The following is a 19,133-nucleotide window of genomic DNA, read 5'->3' on the forward strand; positions in this document are numbered from 1 at the left end:
TTTTCAGCCGATCTTGGATGGACCTTGAAAAAATCATGTTGAGTGAAATAAGTCAGAAACAGAAGGATGAATATGGGATGATCTCACTCTCAGGCCGAAGTTGAAAAACAAGATTAGAAAAGAAAACACAAGTCGAACCTGAAATGGAATTGGAGTATTACACCAAAGTAAAAGACTCTGGGGTGGGTGGGTGGGTGGGGAGAATACAGGTCCATGAAAAATGATGAATGAAATAGTGGGGGTTGTATTGCTAAATGGGAATCTGGGAAATGTTATGCATGTAGAAAAAAAAAAAAAAAGAAGTAAAAACGCAAAGCAGAAAAAAAAAAAAAAAGAATCCCAGTTCGAGCCCTGGCTTCCTACCTGCAGGGGAGTCGCTTCACAGGCAGTGAAGCAGGTCTGCAGGTGTCTTTCTCTCCCCCTCTCTGTCTTCCCCTCCCCTCTCCATTTCTCTCTGTCCTATCCAACAGTGACGACATCAACAACAATAATAATAACCACAACAAGGCTACAACAACAAGGGCAACAAAAGGGAAAATTAAAAAAAAAGAAAAAATTTGGAGGGGACCGGGGAAGTGGCACAGCAGGTTACGTGCATATAGTGCAAAGCGCAAGGACTCACACAAGGATCTCGATTTGAACCCCTGACTCTCCACCTGCAGGGGGGTCATTTCACAAGCTGTGAAGCAGGTCTGCAGGTGTCTTTCTTTTCCCCTCTGTCTTCTCCTTCTCTCTCAGTTTCTCTCTGTCCTACCCAACAACAACAAAAATGGAAAAAATGGCCTCCAGGAGCAGTGGATTCGTAGTGCAGGCACCGAGCCCCAGTGATAACCCTGGAGCCAAAAAAGGGGGTCGGGCGGTAGCGCAGTGGGTTAAGCGTATGTGCAAAGAGCCAAGGCTACCTAATTCCAAACAGTATTGGAAGGAGTTTGGGGAGGTAACAGGGGAAGCTCTGCTGTTAGAACTATTCAGGTGCTGTGAGGGGAATCTGGAGTAGCTCTTTCACAGGACCAGGCAGGGAAGAAATCAGTTTCTGAAGGAGGTACTCACCAAGCCTCTAACCCCTTTTCTAGAACTGCAAAAAAAAAAAAAAAAAAAAAAAAAGAAGCTGGCAGGGAGTATTCCTGTGTCTTCAATCTTCTGGAAGACTTTTAAAAGTAGAAGTATTAGTTCTTCTTTGAAGGTTTTGTAGAATTCATTTGTACAACCATCTGGTCCAGGACTTTTATTTTTGGGGAGATTATTGATAACTGTTTCAATTTCATTAGCTGTGATGGGCCTGTTCATGTTATCCACTTCCTCTTTACTTAGTTTTGGAAGTTGGTAGGTATCTAGGAAATCGTCCATTTCTTCCAGGTTCTCTAGCTTGGTGGCATATAGTTGTTCATAGAAGCCTCGCATGATATGTTGAATTTCTGCGGTGTCTGTTGTGATATCTCCTCTTTCATTTACTATCTGATTTATTTGGGTCTTCTCCCTTTTTTGTTTTGTGAGTCTGGCTAAAGGTTTGTCGATTTTGTTTACTCTTTCCTGAGCTTCAAGTAACCTGATGCTGTTGACTGGCTACGGAAGAAGGGCAAACGCTAGAAGAAGAAAAGTAACCTAGGAACATCTGCCCTGCACTTCAAGTTGGAAGTCCTCTCGAGGGACCCTCCACACTGTGGTGTCTTTATGAGCTTGACTTAGGCTAGAACAAATACAGATCATCAGCAGTCCTCTAGTGTCCTGCCTTCCTTGCTAGGCTGAGTTCTCCCCTCTTTTTCTTTTCTTTTATTATCTTTATGTATTTATTGGATAAAGACAGCCAGAAATTGAGAGGGAAGGGGGTGATAGAGAGGGGAAGAGACAGAGAGGCACCTGCAGCGTTGCTTTACCATTTGTGAAGCTTTTCCCCTACAGGTGGGAACAGGGGGGGAGGGGGAGGGTTGAACCTGCTTCCTTGCACACTAATGTGTGCGCCCAACCAGCTGTGCCACTACCCAGCCCCTACCTTCTCTTTTTCTTACTAACTACAGAATTGTCTCCAAGGCAGATTGTAAGACTGCTCAGTTTGTTTCATCCTGTCCTGCCCAAACTCTAGCGTTTTCTCCTGTGCCTTCTGTAATAGTTGGCAAAATCAAGAACTCCCCCTTTACAAGCCACATTGCAGGTCACTCTATCCCCAGTTTGCAATTTTTTTTTTTTTAATGAGGTAGAGAAAGACCTGAGCACTGCTCAGCTCTGGCTTGCCTAAGGTGGTGCTGGGGGTTGATCTTGAAACCTTTGGACCTCAGGCATGAATGTCTTTTCCATAACGACTACGCTGTTTCTTCCTTTTCCATAATGACTACGCTGTTTCTTCCCCCGCCCCAGTTTGCAATTCCTCTGCCCACCCCTTTGGTTTCTTAAATCTTAAATCTGATTCTTTGCTGGTTCACTCCACGCAGAAAACTCGTGGTGTGTGTGTGTGTGTGTGTGTGTGTTTGTGTGTGTGTTTTCCTGGCAAAATGCCCCAATTTTTAGCTAAAACTTTCTCAAAGCTTTCTCTGTATTCCTATATGGCCTTTCTCCACTCACAGAAGCCCATCCTGTGCATGTTCCATTCATTGGTCTTGGAGCCCCCTAGAGAACAACAGGCTGTTTCCTTTATCAAAATGTGTGATCCTTTCTTTCAATAATGAAGCCTTCCAAATGCTGAGCAGTCCATAAAGTTTGAAAAGAGGAATGATAGGACTGGCAAGATAGGTCATTTGGACAGTGTGCTGCATTACCACGTGTGCAAAACCCCTGCAGCATTAAGTTTTGAGCCCAGCCCCTGGAGCATTAAGTTTTGGTGCTATAGTCTCTCTCTCTTTCCCCCTCCATCTCCTTCTCTCTCTCTGCCTCTGCCTTTATGTCTCTACTAGATAAAGAAAAGGATTTGGGATCCAGGCAGTGGCAGAGCTAGTTGAGCACACCTATTACCATGTGCAAGGACCCAGGTTCTGCCTCCAATCCTTTCCTGCAAGGTGGTAAGCTTCACAAGTGTTGAAGCAGTTCTGCATGTGTTTATCTGTTTCTCTCTCCCTACCCTTTCCCTCTCAATTTCTCTCTACCTCTAAGCCAATAGTGTGTGTGTGTGTGTGTGTGTGTGTGTGTGTGTATTTAAAGCAAAGAATAAAAAAGATTTGGTAAATGCTAGCTGGATTGATTGTGGTCATCTTTATATAGTAGCTATGATCACTGGACGTTTTCTGGTGAGAGGCAGAAGTCTCCCTTGAAATTTCTACTCTATGGGTCCAACTGGCTGGTTCCTACAGCTATGTGAAAGCAGAGATTTTTGCCCCCTATGGTTTCCCTTAATATTCTAGGGCTTTGGTGTACCTAGCTTCTATGCCCATCCTACTCCTGTAACTCATCTGTCAGTATCCTAAGAATAGAATACAATGTTCCCAGCCAGAGCTGGTCATTCTGTAGCACAGTGAGAATATTATTTGTCTGTCTATCTGTCTTACTAGAGCACTGCTCAGCTCTGGCTGATGGCAGTATGGGGGTTTGAACGTGCAAAAGTCAAGCAAAAGTCTTTTTGTATAATCATTATGATATCTTCCCTGGCCACCACCCATGAAGTTGTTTGTTTTCTTTTTAACCTCCATCGCTAGGGCTTGGTGCCTACATTATGTATCCACTGCTCCTGGTGGCCATTTTTTCCTTTTTATTGGATAAGACAGAGAAAAACTGAGAGAGGAAAAGAAAACAGGGAGAAAGAGACATGAGCTTCACCACTTATGAAGCATCCCTACTGCAGGTGGGGAGTGGGGCTCAAACCTGGATTCTTGTGTGGGTCCTTGAGCTTAGTACTATGTGCACGTAACTGGGTGTACCCCCACCAGTCCCCCCCCAAGACTTTTTTTTTTTTTTTTACAACAGTTCAACTCCACTTTTGAGCACTCTGCATTTGTTGTGGTCATTACCACACTTCCTGGGAGACTCAGGTGTCAACAGTCAGCAGCCAGGGGATACCTGGTGGCCCCTGGTGAGTGTTCTCACACAATTCAGATGACAGTGGCATTCCCAAGCTCCCTCCTTTCCAAGGACTGGAGTCAGTTTCAAACCACCTGAGGGCCCCATACTCTCCACAAAAGAAATCAGAAGGGAGTCGGGCGGTAGCACAACAGGTTAAGCACACGTGGTGCAAAGCACAAGGACCGGGTTAAGGATCCTGGTTCGAGCCCCCGGCTCCCCACCTGCAGGGGAGTCGCTTCACAGGCGGTGAAGCAGGTCTGCAGGTGTGTGTCTTTCTCTCCCCCTCTCTGTCTTCCCCTCCTCTCTCCATTTCTCTCTGTCCTATGCAACAACGACGACATAATCAACAACAACAATAAGAAACAAGGGCAACAAAAGGGAAAATAAATAAATAAATAAAATATATATTTAAAAAATATATATATAAATAAATTTAAAAAAAAAAGAAATCAGAGAAGGCTGAGTCCATGGAAATTGTTCATATGACACACTTTATTTTCAATCTACAACAATTAAAAACCCTTTATAAGTTTACACTGTACAGTTATTCTCATGTCTAAAAAAAAGACACAGGGGCAGAGAGAGCTGGTGGATTGGACCATGTTCGTCCTAGCACACAATCCATCCTGGGAAGGAGCCTTTTGAAGACAGGGGTGGAGAGGAGAAAGCAGTGGATAGGAGAGGCGAACAGTTTGGCCCAAGGAAGCCCTCAGCCCTTTCCCTCCCAAAAGCCTTTTCCTGGGTGTCCCCCAGGGCCCACGACTGGAGGACCTGAACAGGAAAATGGGCAGGGCAGGAAGTGGGCTTCACAGTATTGGCAGGAATTGGAAGGGCTGGGATGGGGGTGGTGAGAGAATAGAACAGGATAAGGAAGAACAGCTTCTGACTCTTCCCCAGCTGCTGGGGGTTGGAGCTGTTTTTGGCACTGTCTACAAGATTTTCCTGGTGGGGGGCGGGAGAAGAAAAGGAGCTGGGGATTTAGCTTCTTTTTTGTGAAGAGTTTGGTTTCTTTCCACTGAAAAGCGGCTATGAGCCTATAGTGAGGTTCCCAGGAGTAATGGTCAAGGTCTTTTGTAAGACCCAGGGAGAAGTAAGTAGAGGTGGAACTAAGCCACAGGCAGGAAATGGAAAAAAAAAAAAAAATTCTTTCTCCCTGCTCTCCATCTTATAAGGAACAAAGGTTGTAGTTGCTCTGTTTTGTTTGGGGGAAGGCAGAGAGTAGTGTGAATCTACAGGCTGACAGTTCCTTTGTATAACCAAAATCACCTGGAGGACTTTTTCTTTTATTTTCTTTAACTTTTTACAAAAATCTTTATTTTACTTGACGGACATAGAGAAGTTGAGAGGGCATGGTGGTGCACCTGGTTGAGTGCACATGTTACAGTGCACAAGGACCCAGGTTCGAGTCCCCAGTCCCCAACTGCAAGGGGAAAGCTTTGCAAGTGGTGAGGCAGGACTGCAGGTGTCTCTCTGTCTCTCTCCCATTCTATTACCCCCTTCCTTCTCAATTTCTGGCTGTCTCTATCCAATAAATAAATAAAGATAATAAAAAAAAACTTTAATAAAAAAAAGTTGAAAGGGGAAGTGGAGACAGAGGGAAAGAGAGATGCCTACAGTTCTGCCTTTTAGCTCCTGAAGTCCCCCCCCCCCCACGCAGATGGGGGCTGGGGGCCTGAACCCAGCTTCTTACACATGGAAACATATGCACTCAACTGGGTGCACTACTGCCTGGCCTCTTGGAGGTCTTTTTTAAACCCAAGCTTGCTGGGTGCTCTTACAAAAGTCCTAATTTCCCTAAGGAACCCAACACATCCATCCAAAAAGATCTGTGTACACATATGTTCTTGGCAGCACAATTTGTAATAGCCAAAACCTGGAAGCAACCCAAGCGTCCAACAACAGATGAGTGGCTGAGCAAATTGTGGTCTATATACACAATGGAATACTACTCAGCTGTAAAAAATGGTGACTTGACTGTTTTCAGCCGATCTTGGATGGACCTTGAAAAATTCATGTTAAGTGAAATAAGTCAGAAACAGAAGGATGAATATGGGATGATCTCACTCTCAGGCAGAAGCTGAAAAACAACATCAGAAAAGAAAACACAAGTAGAACCTGAAATGGAATTGGCATATCGCACCAAAGTAAAAGACTCTGGAGTGGGTGGGTGGGGAGAATACAGGTCCATGAAGGATGACAGAGGACCTAGTGGGGGTTGTATTGTTATATGGGAAACTGGGGAATGTTATGCATGTACAAACTATTGTATTTACTGTTGAATGTAAAACATTAATTCCCCAATAAAGAAATAAAAAAACTATAAAAAAAAAAAAAAGTCCTAATTTTGTAGATCTTGAGTGAGGCCAATACTTAATTTTTCTATCTCGCTCCTAGGTGATGATCCTGATCTAGAAACCTTCAGACACCTCATCCTCAGCAACCTGGTGACCTGAGGCGGTGCCAGGGGAGGCCCAGCCTTAGAGGCACCAATACTTAGGAAACTGCTGGCTTATCTTGAAGCCCCTGTGCAGAGAAGTAAATTAAGGCACAGAGATCAGTGGCACAGCTGAGAAAAGAGCAAGGATACCAAGGTTCAGTGACGAAAAGATGGTCATGTGGGACCCCAAAACACTAGGGGTCCATAAGAATCATTCTGGTGCTCATTATAAAGTCATACAACCAGCCAAACTCACAGAGAATGAAGAGACCTGCTCAGACCTGGTCAGGTCTCCAGACTCCTGGCTCTGGTCCCTCTTCACAGGAGCAGGTGGAGTAGAGTCAGAATGGATTGTGACAAGTAGCCAAAACCTGACTACCTTCCCCCCACAAGGATATTAGGAGGAAGAAATTGAACTATACTTTGGGGGCTGGGATCCACAGGGTGGTGAAAGAAGGGAAGTAAGGATGACAGGGAAAACAAGAGACAGTCCTCTTGAAGAGGGTAGGGAAGAAAGAAATGATGGTAAGGAGCCCTAAACAGCATCATGTCCCCAACTCACTTTGGTTCTAGGCTCTGTAGACTTAGCAAACTGTGAACACAGTTAAGAGGGGTCAGGAGTACAGCCTGGGTAAGCAAAGGTTTTTCCAGGATGAGCTGTTCTAGAGGAGGTAAACCCAAGGACAGGAGAAGGTGGTGGGACATCAAATGGACAGATGAATGGGTGGCCGGGGAGGAAAACCCAAGCCAGGCTGCGTCTGCTTTACAACCAAGGTTGTGCAAGATTGGGAGGCCAGAGGAGGAATTCAGTCACCCGCAACACCTCACACACCATCCTCTCCCTCTCCCTCTCCCTCTCCCTCTCCCTCTCCCTCTCCCTCTCCCTCTCTCTCTCCCATAGTGGAAAGTGTTGGCTTTCTGCAGGAGGCTGTGGACAGGACAATAGGCGTGGCCTCTCGGATAGGGCTATCTTTCTGGGATAGAATGGGAAAGCTAGCAGGGCTGATGCTGCCTGAAGCATTTGGGAAAGATGCCCCATTTAGTATGAGAAAAATACAAAATAAACAAAACAGGAAACACCAATAAATCTGAAACTGCAGGGGTCGGGCGGTGGCACATGGGGTTAAAAGCGCACACAGTACGCATCTGAAAGCAAAAAGACAGGAGCAGGAGCACTATCTTGATGGCATAGCAATGTGGTCCTAAAGGGAGGGTGGGGGAGAGAAGAGCGAGTGTTGCTGAAATTACAGGGACTCCACGGGGAGCTGTTTCATTCTGCAAGTGAGGGAGGGAGAGGTGCCACAAGTAAGCCAGGTGTTTAAAAGAGGAGAACCTGGTCAAGGCCCCTCATACTGCTGTGAGTCTGAGGAGAAGGGGAAGCTTTGGAGGAAGATGAAAGAAAGGGTGGGTGGGAGAGGGGAAAGAGTCAAGGCCAGAGAGAGGAAGGGTTGGCTTAACCAAGAGCAAAGAAGGGGAGGGTAGTGTCTCATCCACCAGTTGTGATGCAGAACCTGCTGGAAGACATCCAAGACTTGAGCTCCAAGCTCTGCCTCTCCTTTACTATATAACCTTGGATGAGTTATTCCCTTTCCTGGGCCTGATTCTCATCTATAAAAAAATAAATAAATAAATACATAAATAAATAAAATAAAAAAATAAAACAAGCAAGTTAGACCCCCTAACAGACAAATACTGTGTGACTTGAATGGGATACCTAGAATGGGCAAATTCAGAAAACAGTAGGACAGAGGTTCCCAGGGATTGAGTAAGGATAATTATCTTGTGGGTATAGAGGTTTTGTTTTTAATATTTATTTATTTTCCCTTTTGTTGCCCCTTTTTTTTTAATTGTTGCTGTAGTTGTTGTTAGATAGGACAGAGAGAAATGGAGACAGGAAGGGAAGGCAGAGAGGGGGAAAGATAGATACCTGCAGACCTGCTTCACCACTTGTGAAGCGACTCCCCTGCAGGTGGGGAGCTGGAGACTTGAACTGGGATCCTTAGGCTTGTCTTTGTACTTTGCGCTACCTGTGTTTAACCCACTGCACTACAGCCCGACTCCCGGGTACAGAGTTTTGGTTTGGTATAATGAAAAAGTTCTAATGGATCTTGTTGACAGTTGTCCACACTAAGAATGTATTTAAAGTCACACACACACACACACACACACACACACGGGGGGATGCTAAAATGTTAAGTTTTGTTATATATATAATTTCTACATTTTTTTTTAATTGAGAGAGGTGGTCCAGATTATCCTGCAATCCCCTTTCTATTCAAATAGCCTAGTGAGGGGGGTAGGTGATGTCAGTATGGATGGGCTGGCCTGGAGACAATGAGTATGATCAGATCATTACATAGAAACTTAACACTTTTCCAAGTAGATGCACAGGCACAGTATTGTATTTGATCCCCACCATAACCATGTGAGATGGAGGGTTGTTCTCCCATGTTAGAGTTGGAGAAACTGAGGCATAAAGTAGTCACATGATCTGAAGCCAAGAACATTCAAATTGATGGAAGTTTATTATTATATTTTTTAATAGTTACCTGGAAAACATCCATGCATCTTAGCTTCACCTACTGAAACACCAACTGACTTAGTGGTCTATGAAGAAAGGACGCTATCAATTAGTAGCAGAAGATTTTGTCTCCCAGGGCAAAAATGTTTCTCCAGTGGTGAACTATAAACTTCATGTGTTTCTCTTTATCATGGCTTCTAGGAAACATGAGAGTGAAATCTATTAAGATTATGAAAATTACATCAAATAGAATTGGGGAGTGATAATTCTAGCCTTTTGGCTTTCTATTTCTACTGCTTTATTGAACTAAGATTTGATATGATTCTATTTCTGCTCTCATGTGACTTAGATTGTAAATTGCCTTTGATGTTTCTGAAAAACCTCAGATTGATAAAATCCAATCAGAATTGTGTAGAGTACCAAGTCCTCTTTTCTCAGCTCAAATGTTCTTGTTAAGAGTAGTACTGTGGTTACTGGTTACAAGAAAAATAGCCTAAAAGTCAAGAACTGTGGACACAAATGATGAGATCCTTAGTATTTAGGATCGCCCTGGAAATGTGTAAAATATGTAAATTGTAGTAAATGTAAATTGTAGCTGGGGAGGGGCTGGCATTAGCGCACTGGGTTAAGCACATATAATCCGAAATTCAAGGGCCTGCACAAGTTTGAGCCCCCAGCTACCCGTGTGTGTGTGTGGGGGGGGGGGGGTCGCTGAAGCAGGTCTATAGGTGTCTATCCTTCTCTTCCCCTCTCTGTCTTCTCCTCCTCTCTCAATTTCTCTCTGTCCTATCCAACAATAACGGCAACAACAATGGTGGGGGGAGATGGCTGCCAGGAGCAGTGGATTTGTAGTGCAGGCACCAAGTCCCAGCAATAACCCTGGAGGCAAAAAATAATAATAAATTAAAAATAAGACTACAAATTCCTGTCTGGCTAAGATTGTCTCAGACAGTTGTCCTGGAAAGTTTGAAGGAGATCTGGGGTGAGGAAGTGATTCCTAAATTGTAAAGTGCTCTAGGCAGGGTGTCTAGGGGATCATCATTATTATTGTTAATGAAGAAGTGGAGAGGAACTTGAAAGGCTCCTGAAGCTAGACTGGGGCCCAGCAGGCATTCTAGATAGGAGGGGAGTGGGAGGAAGCGCTTGGAAACTGGGAGGACAAAAGAACTGGGCTGGGGAAAAAAACCATGGAAGATGTATGGGGGGCTGGGTGCTACTGGAAGACCTGGGTTGGTGGTGGGAGTGGTAACGCAGACACCTATCACAGATAGATGAGAAACTGCACCCGTGGGACGACCACTGGCTTGTAAATCATTACTTCCTTAATAAAACAACAACGATTTTTAACAAGACTACGGATGTTAATCTAAAAGAAGGAGAAGGGGGTGGGGAAGCAAAAGAGTCATGTAATTGTCTAAGTGGGTATAAGAGGGTCAAGTCGGGGGTCGGGCGGTGGCATAGTGGGTTGAGTGCATGTGGCACAAAGCGCAAGGACCGGCGTAGGGATCCCGGTTCGAGCCTTGGGCTCCCCACCTGCAGGGAAGTCGCTTCACAGGCGGTGAGGCAGGTATGCAGGTGTCTTTCTCTCCCCCTCTCTGTCTTCCCCTCCTCTCTCCATTTCTCTCTGTCTTATCCAACAACGGCAATAATAATAACCACAACGAGGCTACAACAACAAGGGCAACAAAAGGGGGGAAAAATGGCCTCCAGGAGCGGTGGATTCGTGGTGCAGGCAACTAGCCCAGCAATAACCCTGGAGGGAAAAAAAAAAAAGAGGGTCAAGTCTTTGGGATCTCGATCTTGTCACCTGGATAGTCACCCAGGGACAAGTGTCCCTGATAGACTAAGAGCTAGGACTCAATTTAAGTTTATTCTTGGGTGTGTTTTCAAATTGCTCAGCCTTTGGTGGGAGCACAGGACTGTCAGAGAGAAAGAATTAGATTTCGATGCCTAGTCATTTTTGATTTTCGTGTCAAATACAAACATCATTGCTCCTGGGAGTGTCTAACAGGGCACTAGAAAGCAATTTGAGGCCATCTAGTTCGGTTAACCACAGCAAATGGTCCCCTTCCCCCATATTCCACAATCAACTGATGCCAACACTATTTACTCAAGCACAGTACTATATAGGGACTAGGACCCCAGGGTTCCTTGGGACTCTGTCTGAAGAAAGTAAAGATGGGGAAAAGAAGGAAGACAGCGAGAGGAGGGAGGTGCTAGACGTGAAAAGGTGAAGACTTAATAGTGAGGAGAAGGAAGGGAAAACAAGGGCAGTGTTCCTCCCTGGGACCCCAGTGTTCCAGGGGGATCCCTGCTGTGGGTCAGGCAGTATTCTGCTTTGGGAATGTTACCAAGATTTAAAAGGCATTTGAAGAAACAAACAAACTTAGAAATTACATTCCAAAAGAGGAGAGAGTTTTTTTACAAATCAACCCCCCCGACCCCCCAAAAGAAAACATAACCAGTTACTTATAAAATGCTAAAAACCAAACCAAACCAATATTTACATGTAACATTTTTCAACCCCATCAAACCCCATGTCAAGAGGCTTCTGTAGGAACAGTGATGAGTGAGTTTGCACAGTGGCATGCAGGAAGTAGAAACTGGAACTTAATTGGAAACCAAAATCTATCTCTGGCACCGACCAGGGGCCAGATACTGAGACAAGGAAGACAGCAAGGACAATCCTGAACGAGGACGATGGTAAGGCTGAGTGGTCCATGGGCCACAGAGTTCAGGTCTCATGAGGATTTCTCCCCAAGGCTGGGAGCACAACCTTTGTGACCCTGTGCAGCTTGGGGAGGTGGCAGAAGGCCCCTGGTGGCTTGTGGCCTGGAATGAATCCCCTTGCTTGGAGATAACCTGGGAGAAGCCCATGACCTCTTAGGTGGGAGCAGTGGCACTGCAGAGGAAACTGCTCTGCCCACACAAGTCACTGTGAGGAAGTGCTTGGTTGGACTGACATGAGCCTAATGTTCTGCCAAAAGGGAATGGATTCAGATAAAGGGTTTGGGGTAACTGGTACAGGTAAACCTGAAGGGGCAGAACTGGGAGCTGGTAGGTGGGACTGCAGAGAAGTCTCCTGAGTCCCGGGAGATACACTAGCACAGTTGCTGGCTTTTGGTCTTCCAAATGGAGAATTCCAGAGACAAGACACTTCTATTTTGGCCCCCGAGTCAGTCACAGGGGAACAGTGCACCTACACACTCGAGGACATGGATGTCACCAAGAACATGCTCACTGGCACTAAGGAGAAACAATATGAGACCCTCCTCACCATGCAGCAATGAGTCATGAGTCAAATCTGTCACATGGTGCAGGCAGCTCACATGGGACATGGGGAAGGCAGGTAGTGGAGTGGGGTTGGAAGAAGAGATGCAAATGGTCTTAAGGCTAAAGAGAGAGGCTGGTGAAAGGCTGGCAGGCTGGTGGGGACTGAGGCAAGCTGCAGACCTTTCAGATCTATGAGCAAAGCTGCAATAAATAACATTATCCAAGTTTTTCCTGTGATTCTCACTTGAGTAACTTGGAGAGCTTGCAATGCTCTTGATAGACCCTTAGGAGTCTGAGTTGAACTCATTAAAAAAAAAAGGGGGGTGTTAGAGTGAGGGAGGAAAATGAAGGGAGGTGGAGAATTCTAGGAAGTAGCGATATCAGTCCAATCTTCCACCCTGTCACTGAACATTTTCAGTTGACTGAGTGGGTCAGGCAGTTACCAGATATTGATGAAAAGCTGTGTTATGAGTCCAAATGGTCAGCAGTGCTGGAGTGAACAGCAGGACTCCAGCTCTGCAGGGGGAGGCGGTGGAGAGGAGGTTCTCGAAATCCAACTAAGAGACCAGGGCTTGGTTACTAAGCTGTCCCATCAGTATGGGAGACACCCACACCTGTCCATTGTGTCAGAAGCCTTGCACTGTCCTGGTGGCAAGAGTATGTCTCCACCTCCAATAAATTACCTTAGGGGATTTGGGGGTAAATTAAATAATTAAAATGAAACAAAACAACCTTAAATATATATAGTAAGAAAAAAATCAAATGAACAACCTAGGCAAGAAATGTGTTTCCAGGCTCCATTCTACCTCTGGGTTCTGGGGCAGAAGCCTCTTGAATTGCTCCTTGGTCTGGCCCGGCCAATTGGGAGTCTTTTATGTGGAATATCTTTGCCCTCCACCAGCTGTAGGATGTAAACACAGTGGGGATGTGGTACCCCTCCAGGATGCTGGAGAAAGAGGACCCAGCAATCAAGGCAATGCACATTTAGGCATTAATCTGTACACCAGGTCTGAGACTGAATTTACCTATTTTCTGTACTTAAAGAGTCTCTGGGCAAGTTTGAGGTCCCCCAATCACCTTGGTAAGGGAGCCAGTTCCAGTGGCTCCCCAACCATGAGACCCACCTCTCCACTTTGTCTTCTAGTCCTTGCTGCATCCAGGCAATGGGCTGGGAGATCCAGGGCTCAGGACTCTAAGCAGACCCTAGGCCCTGACTACTGCCCTATCATACTCCCCAGAATCAAAGCAATCCAGAGCAGCGGGGCTAGGAGGAGGTGGTACAGAGGAGAAGGGCTAGGATGTTACCCAGCCCAACTACTCTAGGACCCCAAGCTGAGCCCTAGAGCAAAGCCTATTTCTGATGATGCTTCCTTCATACTCAGGGGGATGTGGCCAGCAGGGAACATTTCTGTGAGCCCTGTCCTTGTGAGGTACCACCAGAGTATAGCCTTTCCTTGACTCTTCTGAGAAGTCAATGTGAGTAGAAGCAGGTAAGGCTCTTCCTTAGGACCCAGGGATAGTTTCCCAACAGATCAGCTCTCAGCAGATCTCTCTGTAGATGCTTCTGAAGCCCAGTTTTGGTTTTTCTTCCACTCGCTGCCGTCCCCTGGGAAGGCAGAGATTACCTCCCAGTAGGCAGCAGGCGACCCCGCTTTACCTTGATGAGAAAGCTGTTCTCTGGCAATGGTGCAGCTGCTGACCCTCCAGGGTGAGGTGATACTGAGAACACAGGCCCCTGCCCGCATCTCTTCTCTGCTGGTTCCCTTCGGCCATCCAGGGACTGGGCTGCTTGAGGTGGGGAGCACAGCTGCTCTCTCACTCACTGGGGGGGCCTGCCCTCTCCTCCCCACCCCAGCCAGACTCTGAAGGGTGCAGCCTACACTTGGAAGGGGAGTGGCGGATGGCAGAACGGGAGGGACGAGCGAAGCAAGACGTGAGAGACTGGGCACTGCAGTCACAAACAGCATCCTAGAAAGACAGAGAGAGGAAGTCAGGAGGAGCAGGGAGGCACTGGGTGCCCAAGGGCAGGATAGCCTACTAGGGTTTCAGAAGGCTAGGCAATGGTACACCCCGTTGAGTACACACTATGCATAAATAGCTGGGTTTGAGCCCCCACTCCCCACCTGTAGGGGGGACACTTCACGAATAGTGAAGCAGGTCTGCAGGTGTCTCTCGTTCTCTTTTTTTCCCCTCTCCCTTCTCAATTTGTCTCTGTCCTAGAAGGGGAGAAAACAACAAAAACAAAAACAAAACAAAACAAAAAAGCTACTGGGAAAGTTCCAGCAACAACCCTAGTGGAAAAAAAAAAAGAAATTGGGATTCAACTGTGCCCAGAGACCAGCTCCTGGGGATCACAGTGCCTCTCTGGACCAATTTTTCTTTTTTTGTTTTTTCTCTCATTAGAACAGTAATGAATGTTCATAAATAATATTCCAGAATGTAATAAATTCTGGAGTATATCAAGAAGGAAGTGGTCCTACACATCAAAGATAAATTCTCAATACACTGCACACATGAACATTTATCAAAATTACCTGCCATTGAGAGATCTGCTGAACCTAGTCTTTTTTTGTTGTTGTTGTTTGTTTTAATGTAGATAGAAAGGGTAAGAGAAACAGAAGATATATACAGAAAAATCACAATACTGCTGCACCATCCATAGAGATCCTGTTGGTGGTGTGGTGCTTCCACATGGTGCCAACTCTCAAACCCAGGACCTTATGCCTGGCAAGGCATGTGCTCTACTGGGTGAACTATCTTCCCAGACCCCCTCTATTTTGTAATTGCAATACTTGAACTTGGTCTGTTTCTGCTTGATTTTTTTTTTTTTTTTTTGCCTCCAGGGTCAATGCTGTGGCCAATTTTTCCATTTTACTAGCTAAGACAGAAATTGAGGCGGGGGGTGGGGGGAGGTAGAGAAGAAGAGAGAAAGATAGACAACTACAGACCTGCTTCACTGCTTGTGAAGCGACCCCCCTGCAGGTGGGGAGCCAGGGGCTCAACCAAGATCCTTCTGAGGGTCCTTGTGCTTTGTACTATGTGCGCTTAACCGGGTGTGCTGCAGCTCAGACCCCCATGAACATTTTCTGTAGGCTAGATTCCTCTTTCTCTCTCTCTCTCTCTCCCTCCCTCCCTCTCCTCCTCTTTAACTGCTGTGCCAAGGTCTCATGCATGCACAATTTCATTGCTCCAGGCATAATTTTTCAAATATAAACAGGAAGCCAGGTGGCGGTACACCTAGTTGAGTGCATATGTTACAATGCACAAGGATCCAGGTTCAAGCCCCCCCCAGTCCCCACCTGCAAGGGGAAAGTTTTGCAAGTGGTAAAGCAGTGCTGCAAATGTCTCTTTGTCCCTCTTCAGCTTTTTCTCCTCTTCCCTATTTCTTTCTTTTTTTTTTTTTTAAGAACACTACTCTTTCGTGTTTTAAGTATTTATTTTATTTTATTTTTTTGAGAGAGATGCAGAGAGAGAGAAACACCAGAGCACTGCTCAGCTCTGGCTTATGGTGGTACGGGGGATTGAACCTGGGATTTAGGAGCCTCCAGCATGAGAGTCTGTTTGCATAACCATTATGTTGTCTCCCCCTGCTTTTTTTTTTTTTGTATCTCCAGGATTATTGCTGGGGTTCGGTGCCTGCACTACGAATCCACTGCTCCTGGAGGCCATTTTCCTCCTCTTGTTGCCCTTGCTGTTTATCGTTGGTGTGGTTATTATTGTTGTCGTTGTTAGATAGGACAGAGAGAAATAGAGAGAGGAGGGAAAAACAGAGGGGGAGAGAAAGATAGACCCTTGCAGACCTGCTTCACCGCTTGTGAAGTGACCCCCCTGCAGGTGGGGAACCGGGGCCTCGAACCAGGATCCCTACACTGGTCCTTATGCTTTGCTTATGCACTATGTGCGCTTAACCCGATGTGCTACCGCCCGGCTCCCCTTCTCGATTTCTGACAGTCTCTATCCATAAATAAGTAAAGATAACAAAAAAAATAATAAAGAGAAATAGACAGATAGACAACAAGAGATAACCACAGCACTAAAGCTTCCTTCCCCTACTGCGATACTTTCATGTGATATACTGACAAAGCAGACAGTGTCTCAGGTCTTGCCAGCCAGTAGATCTTTATTTGTTCATTTATGGTGTCACCAGGTCTTCACCACACAATGAGTGAGCTTTGAGAGAGAGAGAGAGTTATAATAGCACAAAAGCTTCCTCCAACATAGTCGAGGACAGGTTTGAACCTGGGCCACACACACAGGGCAATGCAGCACAAAATCCCATGGAGCAATTTTGCTGGCTCACCCCTAGATCTTCTTTAAAACAGTTAGAGACCAGAAGTTGGGAAACTTTTTCTATCAAGGACCAGTTGGATATTTATATTTTATTTATTTATTTATTTATTTATTTATTTATTTATTTATTATTTATTTTACCAGAACACTGCTCAGCTCTAGCTTATGGTGGTCCAAGGGATTGAACCTAGGACTTGGGAGACTCGGCATGAGAGTTTGTTTGCATAACCATTATGCTACCTACCCCCACCCACCAGCTAGATATTTATTTATTTATTAAACCTGTGGTGTTTGAGACTTTTTTTTTGGGGGGGGTTCCAGGGTTATTGCAGGGGCTCAGTGCCTGCACTATGAATCCACTACTCCTGGAGGCCGTTTTTTCTCATTTTGTTGCCCTTGTTGTTGCCATTATTGTTATTGTTGTCACTGATGATGTTGTTGTTGTTGGATATGACAGAGAGAAATTGAGAGAGGAGGGAAAGACAGAGAGGGGGAGAGAAAGATAGACACCTGCAAACCTGCTTCACTGCTTGTGAAGCAACACCCTGCAGGTGGGGAGCTGGGGGCTCGAACCAAGATCTTTATGCTGGTCCTTGCACTTTGCACCATGTGTGCTTAAACTGCTGCACTACCACCGACCCCCGACATCTTTTTTTTTTAATTTATTTATGAGAAAGACAGGAGGAGAGTGGTCCGGGAGGTGACACAGTGGATAAAGCATTGGATTCTCAACCACAAGGCCCTAAGTTAAAACCCCGGCAGCACATGCACCAGAGTGATGTCTGGTTCTTTCTCTCCTTCTATCTTTCTCATGAATAAATAAATTCTTTTAAAAAAGAAAGAAAGGAAGGAAGGAAGGAAGGAAGGAAAGAAGGAAGGAAGGGAAAGAGAAAGAACTAGACATCACTCTGGTACATGTGCTGCCGGGGATTGAACTCAGGACCTCAAGCTTGAGAGCCTAATGCTTTATCCACTGTGCCACCTCCCAGACCACCCAGCTGGATAACATCATTCGAGAGCCATACAAACTTACCAACTTAAAAATCAGCATGGGGGGTGGGGGACAGGAGCACACCCAGTTAAGCGCACATATTACCAAGCACAAGGACTAGAGTTTGAGCCCCGGCTCCTCACATGCATGGGGGACACTTCATGCGCACTTAAGTGGGTCTGCAGGTATCTTTCTTCCCCTCTACCTCTCCTCTCTCAATTTCTCTCTATCCTATTCAATAAAATAGGGAAAGAAAAAAAAAGGAAAAAAATGGCCACCAGAACAGTGAATTTGTAGTGTTGGCACTGAGCCCCAGTGATAACCCTAGTGGCAGAAAAAAAACAAGACTGGGAGCTGAAAAGTGGCACACTTGGTACAATATGCATGTTACCATGCACAAGGACCTGGTTCAAGCCCCCAGACCCCACCTGTAGGGGGGAGCTTCACAAGCAGTGAAACAGACCTACAGGTGTGTCTCTCTCTCTCTCTCTCTCTATTTTCCCCTTCCCTCTCCATTTCTCTGTCTCTATCCAAAACAAATAATAAAAAATTTTTTAATTTTTTTTTTTAGCATAAATAAAGGTTTTATTGGCCAGTGTGAGTGAATGACATACTGGCGGATCCCCTCAATGCACTGTTCCACACAGCTATGATCCTGAGGAGGCTCAGCCCACTGAGGGAGAGCAAAGGGTGTAAAAAAAACCTGAATGCCTAAGTCCAACAAGGCTATCGGGGTCGGAACCAGCGTCCTAAGAATAAATCCAGGATGGAAAAAGCATCATCCATAGCGGGAGGTACTGGTGATTCTAGAGCATCTCTGAGACTGCCATCTGCTTCTCTGCGGGTTACTGTGGTCTCTGTCCGGCCTGCACTGTCCACCACCGTGTGGCGTTCCTCCACTGTCCCATCTGGTTTGGTGATCTTGGTCACTGAGACACTCTTGAAATAGGATTTGGGCTGGGGCTGCAAAACTGGGCCAAGGCCCTCCTGGGACACCTGGGAATCAAGATCATTGTCCTCTTTGGCTCTAGAACTGGGGGTCACAGGCCACATCTCTTCAAACCCGCGAAAAGGTCTCTGAGAGCCCCACTCTGGTGCTGGTTTGGGGGATTCCGTCCTCGCATCGCTCTCCAAGACCCCCCCAAAATTCCTAGGCTGGTGACTATCTGGATACTTTAGCATTGAGTCCCGGAGTGTCTGTCCCTCCTGCTGTCTACCTCCAGGAGTCTCTGACTCGGGACCTGGAAGTTCAGCGGGGCGCATGGGATGCTGTTGAAATCGCGGACCAGGTCATCAAAGCCAAAGTTGTCGTGGAAGCGCATCCCTCCTCCGGGGCTGGGGCTGAAGCTGAATTCCTCCGGGGGTCGGAGACCCTCAAACCGCGGGCTCCCCGGGCCCCAGGCAGCTCCCTCCTCATCTTCCTCATCATCCTCATCTTTATCCCGAGTCATCCCTCCAAAGAAAGGGTCTCTGTGTCTTCAAGGACCCGGAAAGCCGAAAAAGCCCCGGAAAAGGTCAAAGAGGCTCATGTCCTCAGAGGGACACGAACCTCCAGACGCCACCTGAGGCCATCCACACCGGGGAGTACAGCCGGAAGTGGTGTTTAATAATTTTTTTTTAATTTTTTTAATTTTTTT

The 19,133-nt window shown here is 46.1% G+C and overlaps 1 protein-coding gene and 1 pseudogene across 2 annotated transcripts in view; both read right to left on the reverse strand.

The window, feature by feature from the left end:
• Nucleotides 1-8,309: 8,309 nt before the first annotated feature.
• MTCL2 (microtubule crosslinking factor 2) overlaps nt 8,310-19,133 on the reverse strand; it is a 111,265-nt gene continuing 100,441 nt past the window's right edge. For both annotated transcript variants that reach the window (XM_060189550.1, XM_060189539.1), the window contains one exon: nt 8,310-14,183. In XM_060189550.1, the coding sequence (XP_060045533.1) occupies nt 14,031-14,183 (153 nt within the window). In that variant the 3' untranslated portion in view covers nt 8,310-14,030. The remainder of the gene's footprint in view (nt 14,184-19,133) is intronic.
• On the reverse strand, nt 18,044-19,095 carry LOC103109406 (HCLS1-associated protein X-1-like; annotated as a pseudogene).

This window comes from Erinaceus europaeus, chromosome 1, assembly GCF_950295315.1.
Source record: "Erinaceus europaeus chromosome 1, mEriEur2.1, whole genome shotgun sequence".
Taxonomy (NCBI): Eukaryota; Metazoa; Chordata; class Mammalia; order Eulipotyphla; family Erinaceidae; genus Erinaceus; species Erinaceus europaeus.